The sequence below is a fragment of the Gopherus evgoodei genome, chromosome 16 (assembly GCF_007399415.2).
Source record: "Gopherus evgoodei ecotype Sinaloan lineage chromosome 16, rGopEvg1_v1.p, whole genome shotgun sequence".
Classification (NCBI taxonomy): Eukaryota; Metazoa; Chordata; order Testudines; family Testudinidae; genus Gopherus; species Gopherus evgoodei.
In genome coordinates this window covers 2,003,298-2,025,092 of record NC_044337.1, presented here as the reverse complement: position 1 = coordinate 2,025,092, position 21,795 = coordinate 2,003,298, and the positions used below count along the sequence as shown (strand labels likewise).

The following is a 21,795-nucleotide window of genomic DNA, read 5'->3' as shown; positions in this document are numbered from 1 at the left end:
GCGAAAGAAAGCCGGAAGCCCATAGAGTGCTGGGACAGAAAACAACACATCATGGGATGTCATGGAGTGTGGGGGAGTCCGGCCCTGCACCCCTCTTCCTGGGACCCACAATGACTCTTAGCCAGCCAGTAAAACAGAAGGTTTATTGGACAACAGGAACACAGGTTACAGCAGAGCTTGCAGGCACAGTCAGGACCCCTCCACCGAGTCCTTCTGGGCTTTCAGGGTGCTTGGATCCTAGCTAGCATACCCTGAATTCCGCCCATCCAGCCCCAAGCCCAAACTCAAACTGCTTCCCTCTTGCCACTCCCTTCCTTTGTCCCCTTCCCGGGAAAAGGTGTTGACCTTTCCCCTCCCTTACCTAGCTCAGGTTACAGGCTCCGGTATCGTCCATCCCCTAAAGTCCTCCCCTGCTCTCCCATCCCCCACACAGACAGTCCCTACTCCATCACATCTCTCCCCCCTTCGAGACTGAACTGAGTGGGGTCACTCTGCCCAGTGACCTGGGGAAGTTCAGGGCCCCCTCTCCAGGACAACGCATCCGCTATCAGGTTGGCACTTCCCTTCACATGAACCACGTCCATGTCATAGTCCTGCAGGAGCAGGCTCCACCTCAGGAGCTTGGCGTTGGCTCCTTTCATCTGGTGCAGCCAGGTCAGGGGAGAGTGGTCGGTGTACACGGTGAAGTGTCGCCCAAAGAGATATGGCTCTAGCTTCTTAAGGGCCCACACCATGGCCAGGCATTCCTTCTCGATGGCCGCGTAGCTTTGTTCCCAGGGTAGCAGCTTCTTACTCAGGTACACGATGGGGTGTCTCTCCCCGTTTTCATCCTCCTGCATTAACACCGCCCCCAGTCCCGTGTCTGAGGCATCGGTGAACACCATAAAGGGTTTGTCAAAATCTGGGTTTGCCAGAACTGGGCCACTAACCAGATCCTCCTTCAGCGCCCAGAAAGCCTCCTGGCACTGCTCAGTCCAGATCATCTTGTCTGGCTTCCCCTTTTTGCACAGTTCAGTGATGGGGCCGGCTATGGCACTAAAGTGGGGCACGAACCTTTGATAGTACTCCGCCATCCCAATAAAGGCCTGGACCTGCTTTTTGGTTTGGGGAGCAGGCCAGTCTCTGATCACCTCCACCTTGGCTGGTTCCGGCTTCAGGCAACCGCTCCCCACCCGATGGCCAAGGTAAGATACTTCAGCAATCCCCACCTTGCACTTCTCAGCCTTTACTGTTAACCCAGCCTTTCGGAGTCGGTCCAGGACTTGTTTAACCTGGGACATGTGGTCCTCCCAGGTCTGGCTGAAGACGCAGATGTCGTCAATATACGCCATGGCAAAACTCTCCATTCCCCTCAGTAGCTGATCCACCAGGCGCTGGAAGGTGGCCGGTGCTCCCTTGAGGCCGAAGGGCAGGGTCAGAAACTCATAGAGCCCCAGAGGGGTGATAAAGGCCGATTTCAGCCTGGCATCTGCGTCCAGCGGCACTTGCCAGTAGCCTTTGGTAAGATCCATAGGGGTGAGATACCGAGCACCTCCCAGCTTGTCTAGGAGCTCGTCAGGCCTGGGCATAGGGTAGGCATCAGATATGGTGATGGCATTGAGCTTTCGATAGTCCACACAGAACCGGATTGACCCATCCTTCTTGGGGACCAGCACCACTGGCAAGGCCTAAGGGCTGGAAGACGGCTGGATCACCCCCAAAGCCAGCATGTCCCTGACCTCTCTTTCAAGATCCTGGGCAGTTTTACCAGTGACCAGAAAAGGGGAGCTTCTTATAGGGGGATGTGACCCGGTCTCCACCTGGTGGACAGTCAAATTAGTGCGTCCCGGCTGGTTGGAAAATAGCTCTCGCTATAGATGCAGCACCCCCCTGATCTCAGCGTGCTGGCCCGGGGTCAGTTGATCAGAGAGGGGAATCGCCTCCAGGGGGGAACCAGCTTTTGTCCCAGGGAATAGATCTATTAAGGGGTCATCTCCCTGCCCCTCCCAATGTCCACATACGGCCAACACCACATTCCCCCTGTCATAGTATGGTTTCATCATGTTCACATGGTACACCCGACGGTGATGTGCCCGGTTTGACAGCTCCACCACATAGTTTACCTCATTCAGTTGCTTGATAACCTTGAAGGGCCCTTCCCAGGCGGCCTGGAGTTTGTTTCTCCTCACGGGGATGAGAACCATCACCTGATCCCCGGTGGCGAAGGCACCGGCCCGTGCCGTGCGGTCATACCAGACCTTCTGCCTCCTCTGGGCTTGGGCCAGATTCTCCCTGGCCAGGCCCATGAGCTCGGCCAGTCCTTCCCAGAAGGTCAGGACATACTCCACCACTGACTCTCCCTTGGGAGTGGCCTTCCCCTACCATTCGTCCCTCATCAGGTCTAGGGGCCCCCTTACCCGCCTTCCATACAACAGTTCGAAAGGTGAAAACCCGGTAGATTCCTGGGGTACCTCCCTGTACGCGAACAGCAGGTGAGGTAAGTACTTGTCCCAATCCTGCGGGTGCTGGTTCATAAATGTTTTTAGCATCATCTTCAGCGTCCCATTGAACCTTTCTACCAGCCCGTTGGACTGGGGGTGATACGCTGAGGCCCAGTTATGCTGGACCCCACATTTCTGCCATAAGGACCGGAGCAGGGCCAACATGAAGTTGTACCCCTGATCCGTTAAGACCTCCTTGGGGAACCCCACCCGGCTGAAAATTGTCAGCAGCGCATCTGCCACTGTGTCTGCTTCGACAGAGGACAAGGCCACAGCCTCGGGGTAGCGAGTGGCAAAATCCACCACCACGAGGATGTATTTCTTCCCTGACCGGGTCATCTTGCTGAGGGGTCCCACTATGTCCATGGCCACCTTCTGGAAAGGTTCTTCTATGATGGGTAAAGGCCTCAAAGCTGCTTTCCCCTTGTCCTGGGCCTTCTCCACCCTCTGGCAGGGGTCACAGGATTGGCAGTACTGTCGGACATGGGTAAAGACCCCAGGCCAGTAAAAGTTCTGTAGCAGCCTCTGCCTGGTGCGCCGGATTCCCTGGTGCCCTGTGAGAGGGATGTCATGGGCCAGGTACAACAGCTTGTGACGAAACTTCTGGGGAACCACCAGCTGCCTCCTGATCCCCCATGACTCTACTTCCCCTGGGGGAGCCCATTCTCGGTACAGGAACCCCTTCTCCCACAGGAACCTCTCCTTGCAACTTCTCCTCATGGTCTGTACCGCACTAAGGTCAGCCCGGTCCCTGTGCTTCCGCAAGGAGGGATCTTTCTGCAACTCGGCCTGGAACTCAGCAGCTGGGACAGGGATGGGGACCGGCTCTCTCTTGCTGGCTGGGTCTGAGGCCGTAGCCTCTCTGAACCGTGCCCCTGGGCGTTCCCCACTCCCTGGGTTACGGTCCTGCACCTCGGGTCGAGTACCTTCCCCGTTGTCGGGGTGCAGTGCCCTTTGCCGACTCTGACTACAAGTCACGACCAGGGCACTCTGGGTGTTACTAGGCCAGTCCTCGAGGTCCCCTCCCATTAACATGTCAGTGGGCAAATATCAGTGTACCCCCACATCCTTGGGGCCCTCCTTGGCCCCCCATTTCAGGTGTATCCTTGCCACGGGCACCTTGAATGGGGTCCCGCCCACGCCCATCAGGGTCAGGTAGGTGTCAGGCACCATCCGATCTGAGGCCATCACCTCGGGCCGGGCCAGCGTCACCTCTGCGCCCGTGTCCCAGTACCCAGTGACCTTCCTCCCATCTACCTCCAGGGAAACAATGCACTCTTTCCGGAGGGGCAGCCCCGCGCCCACCCGGTAAACCAAAAACCCGGAGTCTGGAGCATCCACAGGTGATATGTTGCCAGCCCCCCTTTCCTGGGAATGTAGCCCCTCCTCCGATTGGGTTTTTACCCAGTCCACCCTCTGCGGGTTGGGTCTGCTTGGTCTGTCCCTGAGCTTGGGGCACTGGGCCCGTATGTGACCTCGCTGGCCACAGCGATAGCAGCCCATGTCTCGTGGGTCCCCTTCAGTGGGTCGGAGGGACCTGACACTGGATGTTCCCCTTTTGGGGGGGTTCTCCATAGGCCCCCTTTGGGAGGTCCCATGATGACTCTCTCTCTGCGTTGAGGCAGGCCTGCTCCTTCGAGACTCCTCCCTGCCATCCCCTGCCCGACTGTCCACAAATTGGTCGGCCAGCTGGCCTGCGTGCTGTGGGTTCTCCAGCTTCTGGTCCATCAACCACAGCCTCAAGTCGGACAGGCACTGCTCGTACAGGTGCTCCAGTATGAATAGGTCAAGCAGGTCCTCTTTAGTTTGGGCCCCAGCTGTCCACTTGCAGGCATACCCCTGCGCCTGGTTGACCAGTTGTAGGTATGTGACCTCACGGGTTTTACGCTGGCTCCGGAACTTTTTCCGGTACATCTCAGGAGTCAGCCCAAACTCACGGAGCAGGGCCTGTTTGAACAGTTCGTAGTCCCCTGCCTCTGCCCCTTTCAGTCGGCTGTACACGTCCACGGCTGTGGAGTCCAGTAAGGGGGTGAGAACTGCGATCCTGTCTGCAGGGTCAACCCTGTGCAGCTCGCAGGCATTCTCAAAGGCCGTCAGGAAGGTATCTATGTCCTCCCCCTCCTTACGCCGGGGCAGCAAGTGCTTATCAAAGCTCTTTGTAGGCTTGGGTCCCCCCTCACTCACCGCAACTGGGGCCTCACTTCTCCTCAGCTGGGCCAGGTCCAGCTTATGTTTACGCTGTTTTTTCTTTTTCTTCCGCTCATGTTTACGCTGGTTCTCCTTATGTTTACGCTGGTTCTCCTTCTCCTTCCACTCACGTTGGCGCTGGTTCTCCTCAAGTTTACGCTGTTTCGCCTTCTCCTCCAGCTTTTGCCTCTTTAACTCGAGCTTCTCCCTTTCATATTCCAGCCGCGTCCACTCCACGGATGCCGAGCGTTGCCGGGAGGATCCCCTGCTGGGGGGTGAGCTTCGCTGGGAGGATCCCCTGCTGGCCGGGGGGGTCACGGTGCCCTCGGTATTCACTGGGCTCCTCCCCGCCCTTCCCCTAGGCCTAGGAAGGGGGGGTCTCGGGAAGCCCTCGTCCACCGGCTGAGCACTCCTAGCGGGGACAGACACTGGTGCCTGCGCTGCATCTGCCCGGCTGCTTCCCTCAGAGACAGGGCTCCGTTCATTCATGCGGTCTCCCTGCTCCAGCTGGGCAATCAGCTGGTCCTTGCTGAGCCTCCCTGGATGCAGCCCCCTCTGCTTGCACAGCTCCAGCAGGTCACACTTGCGCCGCTTGGCATACATCTTCCTGCTGGCCACTCACAGGCCGGGGTGCTCGCCGCTCCCCACGGTTTCCAGGGGGACCCCTAGTGCACCAGCCCTTCGTGAGGTCACCACCTCTCTGCCAGGGTCGAGCTGCAGACTCCTCCGCCCCGGGACCGCTCGCTGCAATCCCCCGGGGGACCCTGTTACTGCAAAGTCCTTCTCACTGGGCACACACTCCCAGGGGTTAACCACCCCTTCGTTTTACTGCTCCCCAGTCACTTACTGCAGGAAGCGCCGTTCACGGGGTGCAGTATCTCCCGCCGCTGCCACCAGTTGTCATGGAGTGTGGGGGAGTCCGGCCCTGCACCCCTCTTCCTGGGACCCACAGTGACTCTTAGCCAGCCAGTAAAACAGAAGGTTTATTGGACAACAGGAACACAGGTTACAGCAGAGCTTGCAGGCACAGTCAGGATCCCTCCACCGAGTCCTTCTGGGCTTTCAGGGTGCTTGGATCCTAGCTAGGATACCCTGAATTCCGCCCATCCAGCCCCAAGCCCAAACTCAAACTGCTTCCCTCTTGCCACTCCCTTCCTTTGCCCCCTTCCCGGGAAAAGGTGTTGACCTTTCCCCTCCCTTACCTAGCTCAGGTTACAGGCTCCGGTATCGTCCATCCCCTAAAGTCCTCCCCTGCTTTCCCACTCCCCACACAGACAGTCCCTACTGCATCACATGGGACATTTAGCACTGTCTCAAGATGTGTCGTGATCTGCTCAGTCATTCCATAACACCTAGTGACAGAAGCACTGTGGGATAGGTACCCACAGTGCATTGCTCACACTGTCAATGATGGTCCTCTCACTGTGGATGCGAACTGCCAACACAGGGAGCAAGTGTGAACATGAAATTGCAATTTTTATTATGTTGACTTTTGGGTGTCGACATCAAAGAGTCATAGAATCATAGAATATCAGGGTTGGAAGGGACCTCAGGAGGTCATCTAGTCCAACCCCCCGCTCAAAGCAGGACCAATTCCCAATTAAATCATCTCAGACAGGGCTTTGTCAAGCCTGACCTTAAAAGCCTCTCAGGAAGGAGATTCCACCATCTCCCTAGGTAACCCATTCCAGTGCTTCACCACTCTGAGTGAAAAAGTGTTTCCTAATATCCAACCTAAACCTCCACCACTGCAACTTGAGACCATTACTCCTTGTTCTGTCATCGGGTACCACTGAGAAGAGTCTAGATACATCCTCTTTGGATCCTCCTTTCAGGTAGTTGAAAGCAGCTATCAAATCCCGCCTCATTCTTCTCTTCTGCAGACTAAACAATCCCAGTTCCCTCAGCCTCTCCTCATAAGTCATGTGCTCCAGCCCCCTAATCATTTTTGTTGCCCTCCGCTGGACTCTTTCCAAGTTTTCCACATCCTTTTTGTAGTGTGGGGCCCAAAACTGGACACAGTACTCCAGATGAGGCCTCACCAATGTCGAATAGAGGGGAATGATTACGTCCCTTGATCTGCTGGCAATGCCCCTACTTATACAGCCAAAATGCCGTTAGCCTTCTTGACAACAAGGGCACACTGTTGACTCGTATCCAGCTTCTCATCCACTGTAACCCCTAGGTCCTTTTCTGTAGAACTGCCGCCTAGCCATTCGGCCCCTAGTCTGTAACAGTGCATGGGATTCTTCCGTCCTAAGTGCAGGACTCTGCACTTGTCCTTGTTGAACTTTATCAGGTTTCTTTTGGCCTAATCCTCTAATTTGTCTAGGTCCCTCTGGATCCTATCCCTACCCTAAAGCATACCTACCACTCCTCCCGGTTTAGTGTCATCTGCAAACTTGCTGAGAGTGCAGTCCACACCATCTTCCAGATCATTAATGAAGATATTGAACAAAACTGGCCCCAGGACCGACCCTTGGGGCACTCCACTTGAAACTGGCTGCCAACTAGACATGGAGTCATTGATCACTACCCGTTGAGTCTGACGATCTAGCCAGCTTTCCGTCCACCTTATAGACATCACTTTTGTTGACACAAATTGCTAGTGTAGACATGGCCTCAACGAGTTAAATCTCAAATTAAGCACACACTTAACTGATTTGTTGAAATGCTTTTCTCGGTTTTATGATTACTAGTGTTAGAAACAAACAAACAGAAGGCCCTATTGAAGGGTGTACTTACAGAGCCCAGCTCTTTGAACAGAAAGGACAACATCAGATGGTATCAGAATGTTTACAATCTGAATAATAATAGAACAGATAAGCCTAACTGAACTAAAGATGTGACTGACTTGGCTGGTGTATCTATTTTAATATTTATTTTGTTATTGCGATGTTTGGTGTTGTTCAACTCCACAAAAAAGTTTTCTGTAAAATGACCCCATTTTTAATATTATTTTTACAGAGGATAAGATCTCCAGGGATATAACAACTCATTCATGACTAATTTTGCTGTCCGATAACAAGTCTATCAGCATATAGATTACATACTTTAGCTGATAATTAAAGATACACCCTACCATGGTAACTGAGTATTTCTCCAGCACACAGCTTTGTGCATACTCTGCTCTGGACCACGAGTAGCCAGAATAACTGGAAACTAGTAATCATGTTAACTAAATTGTAGAAACCTCAGATTAAAGTTGGACCAGAAAGGCAATAGCAATTCCAAATCCTAGCCGCCTTCACCACTCCTCCAACAGTTAAGCAAGACCAATAACTACCTTTTATAAATGATCCTCTCAGCACATTATCCAGGAACCCTAAAATCCTTGTAATGTCTGCACACACAATGCATTTATTAGGAAGGCCTCTATATGCACTCTGAAACCAACATAACCCACATGCAAAATGCCTCTTACAATTCTGAATATTAGCATGTGCTGCCTTTTCTGCTCCAACTAATGCATTCCAATTTCCAGTATGAATAAAAATAGCAAAGAAATAACCCAGACAAGCATTTGGGTTACATTAACTCCCCCCTCCCCACCCCTCCTGTTCACTTCCACAGTGGATCTAAATTAGAAGAATGGGAAAGGTTTACGCTTTTCTTCCATTTCCCTTCCTGAGCCTATGGAGGGGCAGGTTCGTGATGAGGACTATGTACTGACAGTGACGCCTGATACAGGGAAAAGGGTAAGATCTGAGGAAAAGGTGATGATCAATGGTCTGATTCAAAGCCACTGAAGACAATGAATCATTTTATTGTCTTCCAAGCGCTTTGGGTCAGGCTCTGTTTGAACAGCAGTCAGAATAAACATCATATCTGGACAAAACAAAAAAATGATCCAAGGTGCTATTCACATGGCGACAGATGCCCACAGCTTGCCCTCACTTAAGACATTCTTTGTAAAATGGCTACCATCTCCTATGGTTCTCAGTGGGACTTGGATGATAGGCAAAGATGACCCTGTTTACTGACTCCTCAGTGTTCTTCTCCAGCTCATCCCACAGAGGGCAGTCATCTTCTCTGAGAGCAATCTGGAAGTGACCATTAGGAATGATGGGAGGTGGGGGGGAGGGCGATATTTTGAAAGAGGATGATTTTTTGTTTATCTGAAGAAGATTTTATGTGTTAGCCTTTACTGATGGGAAAACTTCCAGCTATAAACAAACAAACAAACAAACACACACACACACACAAGTCAATCAATCAATCATTCACCAATAAGTGCAAGTATTTCTCTTCAGATATTACCTGTTACTCCAGATCTACTCAAATAGAGGGGGAAACTCAGATGTGTGTGCGTGTGAGCACACGCATGCACAGTGTAGTGCAAAGCACAGGAGGGATGGGAAATCAGGTGTGTGCACATGCAGGGGATCATGGAGAACATGATGGAGGAGAACCGTTTTGTGTGTGCAGAGGAATCTGGAGGACAGGAGGGAGAGGGAATTTGGATTGGAAACCTGTGTGTATGCACATGCACATAAGCGTGTTGGAATATAGGAGGGAGGGGGCAACTGAACTGAACTCTGGCTGTTTTGTACAGCTCCAATGACACAGAACAGCTTTAAACCCAGTTTAACTAGTGAGTATTTCTGGCCAGGCTACTTTGTAATGTACCTGAGTAGCATAAAGCATCAAGAGTGTATCTGTGAATCTGTCCCTAAAAGATTTAAGGTTATTAGAATTATCCAGTTAGAATTATCACATGATAATATCCTCATTGAGTTTCTTATTTTTTGTTCACGTATTAATTTTTTAATTAAAAAAAGGAAATTTCCACACAAAAACTATATTAAAATGCAGTTAACATATCAGTGATTTAGGGTAAAATGTGTACAAAACAATCCAGAAAAGTCTGAGTTAAGATTAAATTTAAAAGCAATCCAAACATATTAAGATCTGGAAAGTCAGTTAGGGAACCCAAACAGCTTTAACTCTGCCCTACAGTGACACCATAGCAAAAGAACAATATAATGTATATTCTAACATCAGTTGAATCTAATCAATTTAAAACGACAAACGTGAATATGCCACAATCATAATCATATTAGGCATCACTAGAGGGCTGAGTTAAGGTAGCCTGCATGCCTGAAATGTGAATTGCTAGATCCTTAGCATGTTTGGATTTATTTTGAGTTTATCTCTAACTCTGAATTTCCTGGGTTTATCATGCTTATTTTTTGAATAATTAAACCATCCCAGAAAAAACTTTACTCTAAATTACTGATGTAATCTCAACCCTAACCCTGTGTTAATGCAGTTTTTGAGAACACTAACATGGGTGGAGTTAAAATAAATAAATGGTATATTTTAATGCCTTTATCGCCTAATTCCTAATTTTAGCAATTAGCCTTAGATATAATTTAAAAATCTGTTTCTTTTATTGAAAACTAGCAAGTATTAGCTCAATTTAACATATTTACAAAATCCATTTTCTGTACAAAAACAATAAATACAGAAGGAGAATGTCATTTATTCGTTAAAAATGAAATGCAAAAATTATCTCCCCATCCCTGCTAAACCTTAGCCCCAATGTTCTTGTATAAAAAACAAACAGAACAAGAAAAAAGTCCCCAGATTTCTAATGCAGAGAGAGCTTTGAGTGGGAGTTCTCTCAAGCCAAGGAATATTTCTGGTTGTCAGAGGCTAAAAAGATTATTTATTGTTTCCTTCCTAAACCCAGCTCCACTGCCACCTGTTTAGAATTTAATATAAAGCTGTTAAACAAAACCAGAACTTTGATGCTAATTGCGAAAACAAGTTTCACTGTATCTGACCCTAGAAGCACTTACTACTGATCCACAAGCAAAGGAATTTGATTTTTTTTTTAGCACAGCTATCTTTTTACCTTCATAAGCTGTTTAAAAAATGTAAATAAAATAACTTAGTGGACAATAGAGGGCATTCATCCCACAGAAAGACAGCCGCTACCCTTAGACATGAAATATCGCAGCACATTAAGTCATGAGACCCTGCTAATCAAAGCTGACAGGGCACTGAATGTGGTTTCTGCTGAGACTTAGCGATATCATGGGGCACTGAAGCATGCACAGCCTGCCAGACTGCCCCTGTTCATGTGACAATAGCTTTTATTCGCTGAAGGGGCCTGCAAGTGACAAGAGTCTCCTTTGTCTTTAGATTCCTGCATTTGGAGTGCAGGAGAGGTTCATTCAACCAGCCCCAGACACTCTTTGAAAGGCTGAAGTGTAACATAAGATGACCATGAAACACTAGCTTGCCTTCTGCCTATCCCTCATTCTTCTAAAGCACAGCCTGGCCTATTCAGCGTCTCTTCACAGAATAGCATCGCACTATATTAGCCTCTGGTCTGCTGAATTCCATCATTGTTTAAAAAGTACCGGCGGCCATCTTGGTTTTCATAAAGCCATTCACCAACATCGAAATGGAGAGCTCAAGAAAGGGAGTTCTGAAAGACTACAATACTATCAGCGCCTTGGAGTCCTGCACAACACATGATGTGCATGGCATTTTCTCCAGGTTCAGCCTGAACACAAAATAGTCTAATACACTAACATTAGATAGCTCAATGTACAGTTTAGGGTGACTACTGAAACTCACCTTGCAACTATGCTTGGCTCATGAAAGCAGCTGTATAAGAAAGAGGAAATATATCTAAAGGCACCCCAGCTGGAACTGTATAAATAGACATTTTTAAATCCCTCTGTTTAGATACTAGCCCCATTACCAAACAATAGTATACACTCTAATTGTCAGCTTTAAAACCCTTTTTTGTCAGCACCATAGTACTGCATTCCATCAGCAGCTGCCATCAACTGCATTCACACCAGAATGGAAACACACCCAGAAACTTGCCACACAGACACTTCTGCCTTTTTCCTTAACTGTCACCTTACTTAACAGTCAGAAAAATAAGGCTCCCACTATATGTTTTGGGAGCAGTGGTGCCATCCAGTGGCCAGTGAGGCTCATCTTATCCTCCCATACTCAGAGGGGTGCCTCACAGAATGCATTTGCTATCTGCGACTATTACAGTAGAACCTCAGACTTGCGAACACCAGAGTTACTAACTGACCAATCAACCACATACCTCATTTGGAACTGTAAGTATGCAATCAGGCAAAAGAAGAGACAAAAAAAAAAAAAAAAGAAAGGAAAAAGCAAATACAGTACCGTATTGTGTTAAAGGTAAACTATTAAAAAATAAAGCGAAAGTAGCATATTTCTTCTGCATTGTGAAGTTTCAAAGCTGTATTAAATCAATGTTCCACTGTAAACTTTTGAAAGAACCCTAACATTTTGTTCAGAGTTATGAACATTTCAGAGTTACAAACAACTTCCATCCCTGAGGTGCTCATAACTCTGAGTAGCAGAAATTATTCACATCTGTGGCATCTGCCAACAAAAGGGTGCTATCACCAAATAATTCAAGATTTATCTTCCCATTATTACTTTTTATACCCCCACTACTTTCATCCACAGCCACAGTGTTCTATTAGCACTGGAGGTGACAATCCAAAATTCACAAATCCCAAGAGAATGCTTGGCTCAGCTGCACAAATTACTGTTATTCTGACAGACAAATTGGTTCAGCCTTTGAGAAGCTCTAATATTGAAGGCCATGGGAGGGATCAGATCAGCTTCAGAAGTAAATGAGATAACCAGCACACCAGTCTCTAGGAACATCAGAGACTTCATTGTCTGCAGAGACACTGTTCTCTTATGCGATTTGTGAGAGGTGGGACATGAACACATGAGGCAAGGATGCATTGTTCACATGAGAATATTAAATGTATCCAGTGGACTAAAGGGAGTGTATTTCTGTGAAGTAAAGACTGAGGGCTTGTCTACATCAGAAAGTTGCAGCGCTGGTGAGGGAGTTACAGCGCTGCCACTTTGAAGGTGTACACATCTGCAGGGCATCACCAGCGCTGCAACTCCCTGTTTGCAGCGCTGGCCGTACTCCCGTTTTGTCTCGGGTGTAGAGGATCCAGCGCTGGTAATCCAATGTAGACACTTACCAGCGCTTTTCTTGACCTCCGTGGAAGGAGGAAGCCTCTGGTAATCAAGCTGGTCTCCTTTCCCGGTTTGCTCTCTCGTTCCCGGAACCCCGAGCAAGCAGGTCTCCTTCTCTGCGGTTTGCTGGGTGGCTCCGGGAACGCGAGAGCAAACCGCGGCGAAGCTGGTCTCCTTCCCCGGTTTGCTCTCTCGTTCCCGGAACCCCGAGCAAGCAGGTCTCCTTCTCTGGGGTTTGCTGGGTGGCTCCGGGAACGCGAGAGCAAACCACGGCGAAGCTGGTCTCCTTCCCCGGTTTGCTCTCTCGTTCCCGGAACCCCGAGCAAGCAGGTCTCCTTCCCTGCGGTTTGCTGGGTGGCTCCGGGAACGCGAGAGCAAACCGCGGCGAAGCTGGTCTCCTTCCCCGGTTTGCTCTCTCGTTCCCGGAACCCCGAGCAAGCAGGTCTCCTTCCCTGCGGTTTGCTGGGTGGCTCCGGGAACGCGAGAGCAAACCGCGGCGAAGCTGGTCGCCTTTCCCGGTTTGCTCTCGCGTTCCCGGAACCCCCCTTGAAGCCGCCCAACAGCGCTGCAGTGTGGCCACATCTAACACCACTTGCAGCGCTGGTTGCTGTAAGTGTGGTCACTCTGCAGCGCTGGCCCTATACAGCTGTACTAATACAGCTGTAACAACCAGCGCTGCAAAATTTTAGATGTAGACATGGCCTGAAATGTTGGTGCCCCATTCTATAGATAACCCTTAGGGCTTAAACAAGGGGATGGAAAAAGCAGAGAATAATATCAAATATTTAGAAGGATTTCAACCTTCTGAAGACTTAAGGTGGGACAAAAGGGGGCGAAGAGGCTCACATCTGAACGTTTGTTACTGCCCCACCTGAAAGGAGCCCTACAAGAGGTTACAGTAGAATCAGCATAATATAGACATCCTCGCCGTTGCTTGCAGCAGAGGCCTCATAGTCCTAGTGCCAAGATTGTCTGCCACATTCTATTACTCTACTCTGTCTTGGAGTGTACGGGTCAGGACCTGCATTTGTTCTTTTGGTGATACTATAATTGGGAGAAAGATATGGGTAAGGGAAATGAAATAGCTCTGATATCCCGTGGACAACCCTGAGAAAAAACACTGTATTTGGTTCTTCTTCTTAAGGAAAAAAGGTTATGAGCCAACTCTTCCTGCCTGAGAAGTGCTCAAGTCAGGGAAAGGACCCTAGAGAAACAGCTTCAAAAATAATTTGGAGCTTTCCAGTTCAAAATGCTTGAAAGAATCTGCATTTCCAAAAGATAGCAGTGAAAAACTCATCTGTGTCCCTGGAGCCTCAAATGTCTAGCAAAATCTTATTTACAATCACACTTGAAATTAGTCAAACATCTTGATTCAGTAATCCCATGAAACAGAGAATCTGTCTGGTAAGATTTTCAGTCAGGTGATATATACCACAAAAGATGTCCCTCACAATATTCCATTTCTGGTCAAAACCAGGACGTGTGGAATGGATTATTTTTTATTTTATTAAGCACTCAAAATAAAGTACCCAAAAATTAACCAAATTCTTGCAAAACTCACAAAGGGAGTTGGGTTTGACTGGAGTTGTGTGCTCTCCCAGTATGAGGCATGAGGTTGAAGGAAGACTAAATAAGTACCACCAAGTACAACGATCATACTAAATTACACCACGCACAGGCCTTGCTGCCATTAGGAAATGGAATTTACACACAAATATAATGAAAAAAAGGCCCAGACACTAACAGGGAATCAAAGCTCTCAGTGTGAAAATCAAGTTGATAATCAAGACCCACCTCTTTGTACTTGCCCTTGTGGTAAATGTGACTGACATGTCCAAGCAAACTGTTCTGGTCTGCTGTATGTAGCTGAAAAATGCTGATCAGCGGGTCAAGGAGATTAACTTGGCTCTGGGCTAGTATTCTGAACACTCGGGTCTGGAGCTTCTTCAGCCTCAAGTCAGACTAAGAAATCAGAGTCAAACACAGGTTTCATAAAGACCAACATAATTCAATGACAGTCCAAAATGTAGCTTTTTAAAACATCAGACAAGCCAACCCATTAGAAAGGGGTTCTCCAGTTCCTCCTTGGAGTTTGACACAGAAATCAGGGCAACATGCTACACACATTACTTCACAGTGGCCAATTAAAACAACATTAAATGTTAGTGGGGTAGAACTTGGAGAGGCCCGGTACAAATATCAATCTGAGCATGGGGAAAACCTCTTTTTGCTAACAGAATTTCTTGCAGTATTCACACCTCCAACTCAACACGGGAGTTAGAAACCAGGTCAGAGAAGGTACCTTTTGTGGTAAGTTCCCACAGCAGAAACAAGCCTCCTGGCTCTTGCATCCACCAGCTCTCCACAGGCAACCCTTCTCAGCCATGCATGAGAACGCAATTTCACTCCCAGTCTTGTTCCCAGGTCATAGAATCATAGAATATCAGGGCTGGAAGGGAGCTCAGGAGGTCATCTAGTCCAACTCCCTGCTCAAAGCAGGACCAATCCCCAACTAAATCATACCAGCCAGGGCTTTGTCAAGCCTGACCTTAAAAACCTCTACGGAAGGAGATTCCACCATCTCCCTAGGTAACCCATTCCAGTTCTTCACCACTCTCTGAGTGAAAAAGTTTTTCCGAATATCCAACCTAAACCTCCCCTGCTGCAACTTGAGACCATTACTCCTTGTTCTGTCATCAGGTACCACAGAGAACAGTCTAGATCGGTGGTCCCCAACGCGGTGCCCACGGGTGCCATGGCACCCGCGGGGGCATCTGAATGCCCCGCGTCCTGGCCCCCGGGAGAACACCCGCCAAAATGACGCCAAATTTCAGTGTCATTTCGGCGGAGATGCCTCTCGATGACGATGCTTGTCGCCGACAAGTGATGTCATCGAGAGGCGTCGTCCCCAAATTTCGGCGGGGACGCCTCTTGATGACGCCGCTTGCTGTCGACAAGTGGCGTCATCGAGAGGTGTCGCTCCCGAATTTCGGTGGGACTCTCGATGGCAGCATTTTGGCGGGTGCTTTGCCACCGCAGTGGTCCTTCGGCTCGCACCCGCCAGCCAAAAAGGTTGGGGACCACTGGTCTAGATCCATCCTCTTTGGAACTCCCTTTCAGGTAAAAAGAACAGGAGTACTTGTAGCACATTAGAGACTAACAAATTTACTTCAGCATAAGCTTTCGTGGGCTACAGCTCACTTCTTCTTCTTTCAGGTAGTTGAAAGCAGCTATCATATCCCCCCTCATTCTTCTCTTCTGCAGACTAAACAATCCCAGTTCCCTCAGCCTCTCCTCATAAGTCATGTGCTCCAGCCCCCTAATCATTTTTGTTGCCCTCCGCTGGACTCTTTCCAACTTTTCCACATCCTTCTTGTAGTGTGGGGCCCAAAACTGGACACAGTACTCCAGATGGGGCCTCACCAATGTCGAATAGAGGGGAATGATCACGTCCCTCGATCTGCTGGCAATGCCCTTACTTATACAGCCCAAAATGCTGTTAGCTTTCTTGGCAACAAAGGCACACTGTTGACTCTTATCCAGCTTCTCATCCACTGTAACCCCTAGGTCCTTTTCTGTAGAACTGCTGCCTAGCCACTCGGTCCCTAGTCTGTAACAGTGAATGGGATTCTTCCGTCCTAAGTGCAGGACTCTGCACTTGTCCTTGTTGAACGTCATCAGGTTTCTTTTGGCCCAGTCCTCTAATTTGTCTAGATCCCTCTGTATCGCTATGGATAGAAATTTCATGCTCTAATAAAAAATATAACATTAGGGATCTCTTATCGACCACCTGACAAGGACAGTAATAGTGATGATGAAATGCTAAGGGAAATTAGAGAGGCTATCAAAATTAAGAACCCAACAATAGAGGGGGATTTCAATTATCCCCATATTGACTGGGAACATTTCACTTCAGGACGAAATGCAGAGATAAAATTTCTCGATACTTTAAATGACTTCTTCACGGAGAAGCTGGTACGGGAACCCACAAGGGGAGAGGCAACTCTAGATTTAATCCTGAGTGGAGCACAGGAGCTGGTCCAAGAGGTAACTATAGCAGGACCGCTTGGAAATAGTGACCATAATACAATAGCATTCAACGTCCCTGTGGGGGGAAGAACACCTCAAGAGCACAACACTGTGGCATTTAATTTCAAAAGGGGGAACTATGCAAAAATGAGGGGGTTAGTTAAACAGAAGTTAAAAGGTACAGTGACTAAAGTGAAATCCCTGCAAGCTGCATGGACCCTTTTTAAAGACACCATAATAGAGGTCCAACTTCAATGTATACCCCAAATTAAGAAACACAGTAAAAGAACTAAAAAAGAGCCACCGTGGCTTAACAACCATGTAAAAGAAACAGTGAGAAATAAAAAGACTTCCTTTAAAAAGTGGAAGTCAAATCCTAGTGAGGCAAACAGAAAGGAGCACAAACACCGCCAGCTTACGTGCAAGAGTATAATAAGAAAAGCCAAAGAAGAGTTTGAAGAACAGCTAGCCAAAAGCTCCAAAGGTGGTAATAAAATGTTTTTTAAGTACATCAGAAGCAGGAAGCCTGCTAAACAACCAGTGGGGTCCCTTGATGATGAAATACAAAAGGAGCGCTTAAAGACGATAAAGTCATTGCGGAGAAACTAAATGGATTCTTTGCTTTAGTCTTCACGGCTGAGGATGTTAAGGAGATTCCCAAACCTGAGCCGGCTTTTGTAGGTGACAAATCTGAGGAACTGTCACAGATTGAAGTGTCACTAGAGGAGGTTTTGGAATTGATAAACTCAACATTAACAAATCACCGGGACCAGATGAAATTTACCCAAGAGTTCTGAAATAACTCAAATGTGAAGTTGCGGAATTATTAACTAAGGTTTGTAACCTGTCCTTTAAATCAGCTTCAGTACCCAATGACTGGAAGTTAGCTAATGTAACGCCAATATTTAAAAAGGGCTCTAGAGGTGATCCCGGCAATTACAGACCGGCAAGTCTAACGTCAGTACTGGGCAAATTAGTCGAAACAATAGTTAAGAATAAAATTGTCAGACACATAGAAAAACATAAACTGTTGAGCAACAGTGAACATGGTTTCTGTAAAGGGAAATCGTGTCTTACTAATCTATTAGAGTTCTTTGAAGGGGTCAGCAAACATGTGGACAAGGGAGATCCAGTGGACACAGTGTACTTAGATTTCCAGAAAGCCTTTGACAAGGTCCCTCACCAAAGGCTCTTACGTAAATTAAGCTGTCATGGGATAAAAGGGAAGGTCCTTTCATGGATTGAGAACTGGTTAAAAGACAAGGAACAAAGGGTTAGAATTAATGGTAAATTCTCAGAATGGAGAAGGGTAACTAGTGGTGTTCCCCAAGGGTCAGTCCTAGGACCAATCCTATTCAATTTATTCATAAATGATCTGGAGAAAGGGGTAAACAGTGAGGTGGCAAAGTTTGCACATGAGACTAAACTACTCAAGATAGTTAAGACCAAAGCAGAATGTGAAGAACTTCAAAAAGATCTCACAAAACTAAGTGATTGGGCAACAAAATGGCAAATGAAATTTAATGTGGATAAATGTAAAGTAATGCACATTGGAAAAAATAACTCCAACTATACATACAATATGATGGGGGCTAATTTAGCTACAATGAGTCAGGAAAAAGATCTTGGCGTCATTGTGGATAGTTCTCTGAAGATGTCCACCCAGTGCGCAGAGGCAGTCAAAAAAGCAAACAGGATGTTAGGAATCATTAAAAAGAGAATAGAGAAAAAGACTGAGAATATATTATTGCCCTTATATAAATCCACGGTACGCCCACATCTCGAATACTGTGTACAGATGTGGTCTCCTCACCTCAAAAAAGATATTCTAGCACTAGAAAAGGTTCAGAAAAGGGCAACTAAAATGATTAGGGGTTTGGAGAAGGTCCCATATGAGGAAAGATTAAAGAGGCTAGGCCTCTTCAGCTTGGAAAAGAGGAGACTAGGGGGAGGTATGATAGAGGTATAAAAAATCATGAGTGATGTGGAGAAAGTGGATAAGGAAAAGTTATTTACTTATTCCCATAATACAAGAACTAGGGGTCACCAAATGAAATTAATAGGTAGCAGGTTTAAAACAAATAAAAGGAAGTTCTTCTTCACACAGTGCAGTCAACTTGTGGAACTCCTTACCTGAGGAGGTTCTGAAGGCTAGGACTATAACAATGTTTAAAAGGGAACTGGATAAATTCATGGTGGCTAAGTCCATAAATGGCTATTAGCCAAGAAAGGTAAAGAATGGTGTTCCTAGCCTCTGTTCATCAGAGGATGGAGATGGATGGCAGGAGAGAGATCACTTGATCATTGCCTGTTAGCTTCTCTCCCTCTGGGGCACTTGGCATTGGCCACTGTCGGTAGACAGATACTGGGCTAGATGGACCTTTGGTCTGACCCAGTACGGCCGTTCTTATGTTCTTATCCTATCCCTACCCTCCAGCGTCCTGGAGCGGCCTTGAGGCAAAAGGATAGTGTCATGACACAGGGGCACAACTACTAATACATACTTTCATACATGAACATTCCATTAAAACTTTGAAGTTCTTTACTCTTAGTTCTGTGTTTGATTCAACTACAACAGACTGCAATGGCAGAAAATAGAAATCTTGGGGCTCTGAATGGAGAAGCTGAACTTGCAAACTCAGGCACTTGGAATAAAAATGAAAAATCAAATGGTACGAAGACAAAACTACCTAAAGTTCACAGGAAGCAGTATAGAGAAAGGAAAAATCTCAAGGTATCAGAATGCAACAGGCCAAGGAAATGGATGAATTACTACTTTGATGACCCTATAACTTCAGCTTGATCACTCAAGCTACCAGGAGATTCATATTGTTACCACTTTCAGCACTTTGAGTGATAGAAGCTACTACCACATTGACAGAGTTAAATAATCATTCAGTAATTGTCTTCTATGTGCAAAACTGGAAGAGCATACAGTAATTGGGCTTATGGGATGTTGGTTCCAATGGGAAAACCTCCAACAAGGGGAAAGACTGAAAGGTCCATATTCCAGCAAGGCAGCTTGATCTGGGGAAATAGAAATCCCAGGCAGTGGGAGGAAATGGGAAGATATTTTAGCATCATTGTTGTTGCTTCACTTTCATGACAGTATCACTGGACATACTACCTCAGTATGAATTCCATCAGCAGGTCACATTATGTTTGTGTGTGCACTAATGGAAAGGAACTGGACTATGGAATAAAGTGATTGGAGGAGAGGGAGGCACTTTGGGAGCATGAAAATCCCTCTCTTTTCTCCAGGCTCTGTCTCTTTCTCTCTCTAACCTTCTGAACAGCAGGATGTTCCTTTATCCAAAGTTGCAACTCATTGGTGATGTAATACCCCAAGGAATGCCCTTTCCCCTTCCAGTCACTGCTGCTCTCCAGCATGTCCAGGAGTCCGGCCAATGGGTCTTCCAGAGCTGCAAAACCCCGCCTGGTTTCTTCCTTGAGCTGCCGAGATACAAAAATACATTGTCATATACAAATAGATTAGTGAATCCTCCCTTCCCCCAGCACTACACAAAGATTTTTTTATTATTATTTAATTTAATCTATTCAGGGAGGTAACTGTTGCTATTCAACCACCATCTCTGCTTCTAGTGACTTTTCATGTCATTAAAGATTCCTTCATGGCCCATTTCACATCAAACCCAATGGGAAAAGCAGCAATTGCCAACACTAATTATCCCATAAATACAGATAAGTTATTCTGCAGGACAAAGGGGCTTAGGATTTGGGGGAGGGGGTGTTATTGAAGAAGTGGTGACAGTAAAGGCAGGCAGGTTTACAAACCCTATTATCTGCACTTCTAATATACCTACAGATAAGAACACAGATAAAAAAAACCAACTCTCCATTCCTGCACTGCAAACGTTTATATTCATCACATAACCATTGCAATCACAATTATGCAACACCTTACACTAGAGTGGAAAACCCTAAGACTAAAATAGTTAAGGATTTAAATACAGGATAAAACATTTAGCATCAGAAACTTGTTGAAAACTCAAATTGCCCTATTTGAAATCCAATTTCCCCTTCTCCAAAGAAGGGTGAGGTATTTGGTTTAGGCTACCATTGCCATTTTATAGCGGACATCTCATTAAAGTTATAAGATAGAGTGCTGAAAAGCTTGGAACATGGAAAAAATATGCTATAAATCTAAGGAATTTCTGGGTGATCTGTTTAAAAAAGTTAAGGAATTGAGCGCTTACTTTGTGAATGTTAATAGGCAACTTACTATCCATCTGGTCTAAGTGATTAATTAACAGTCCTGGGCAATATCTCTATAATGTTTACATTAGAGGGTAGTTTCCAGAGAGCTCAGAGGGAGAAGAAATGGCATCCTTCAGTAGCCCCACAAGTACCTTTCACCACATGGTACATGCATGGAGCAAGGGGAGAGCAGAGACAGAAGAGAAGAATTCAGTAACAGTAGCTACTCTCTTTTTTTCTGGCTAAGAGGCAAAATCTGAACGATGCTGTTTCCTGCTTGCAGCAAGTTTTACTAATTTATTCTACATGATGATCCTAGTTGCAGCTTCCAACGGAAACAGTATAAAAAAGACTGAAGAATGACATGGAAAACAAAAAAATAGCTAGAGAAAATATGCCAGTCAGTTTTCATCCTTTTTATTCATCTAAAATATGTATTGGAAGACAGTGTGATTTGCCAGTAATTTTCCGTATCCCATTTCATGCTGGAAAACCTTGAGACTATAACAAATATAAATCTGTTTCTCTTTACTGGGTTATCAACTGCATCAAGAACAATGCTGATGACTAACAAAGACGTGTGTTCAGACAAAAGTCTGCTAAGCTAAGTCTCCCTACGTATTTTTCCCTGTGGCAAGAGATCGTGATGTCAAATATAGGACTCTAACTTCACTGCAAAATTCAGCAGAAGGAGAAGCCAGGCTACAGTGGAACGCCAACCACAAATATCTGTCACAACAGCCAAAGGAAAACAAAATGACTAGCCAAGTAAACTGCACTATGTATAAATGATCTCTTTTTTCAAAGCCCCACTTCAGCACATTTGGAATTGAACAAGAGTTTTCTCCCCCCAGCTCAGCATCTCCTTTGGCTG

General features: G+C 46.7%; 1 protein-coding gene across 7 annotated transcripts in view; it reads right to left on the bottom strand.

Moving 5' to 3' along the window:
- EXD3 (exonuclease 3'-5' domain containing 3) overlaps window positions 1–21,795 on the bottom strand; it is a 611,569-nt gene that overhangs the window by 420,590 nt on the left and 169,184 nt on the right. For 6 of the 7 annotated variants that reach the window (XM_030535478.1, XM_030535479.1, XM_030535481.1 and 3 more), the window contains 2 exons: window positions 19,989–20,156; window positions 14,469–14,636 (listed from right to left, as the gene is read on the bottom strand). In XM_030535478.1, the coding sequence (XP_030391338.1) occupies window positions 14,469–14,636; window positions 19,989–20,156 (336 nt within the window). The remainder of the gene's footprint in view (window positions 1–14,468; window positions 14,637–19,988; window positions 20,157–21,795) is intronic. The other variant, XM_030535484.1, reaches the window with a different exon arrangement.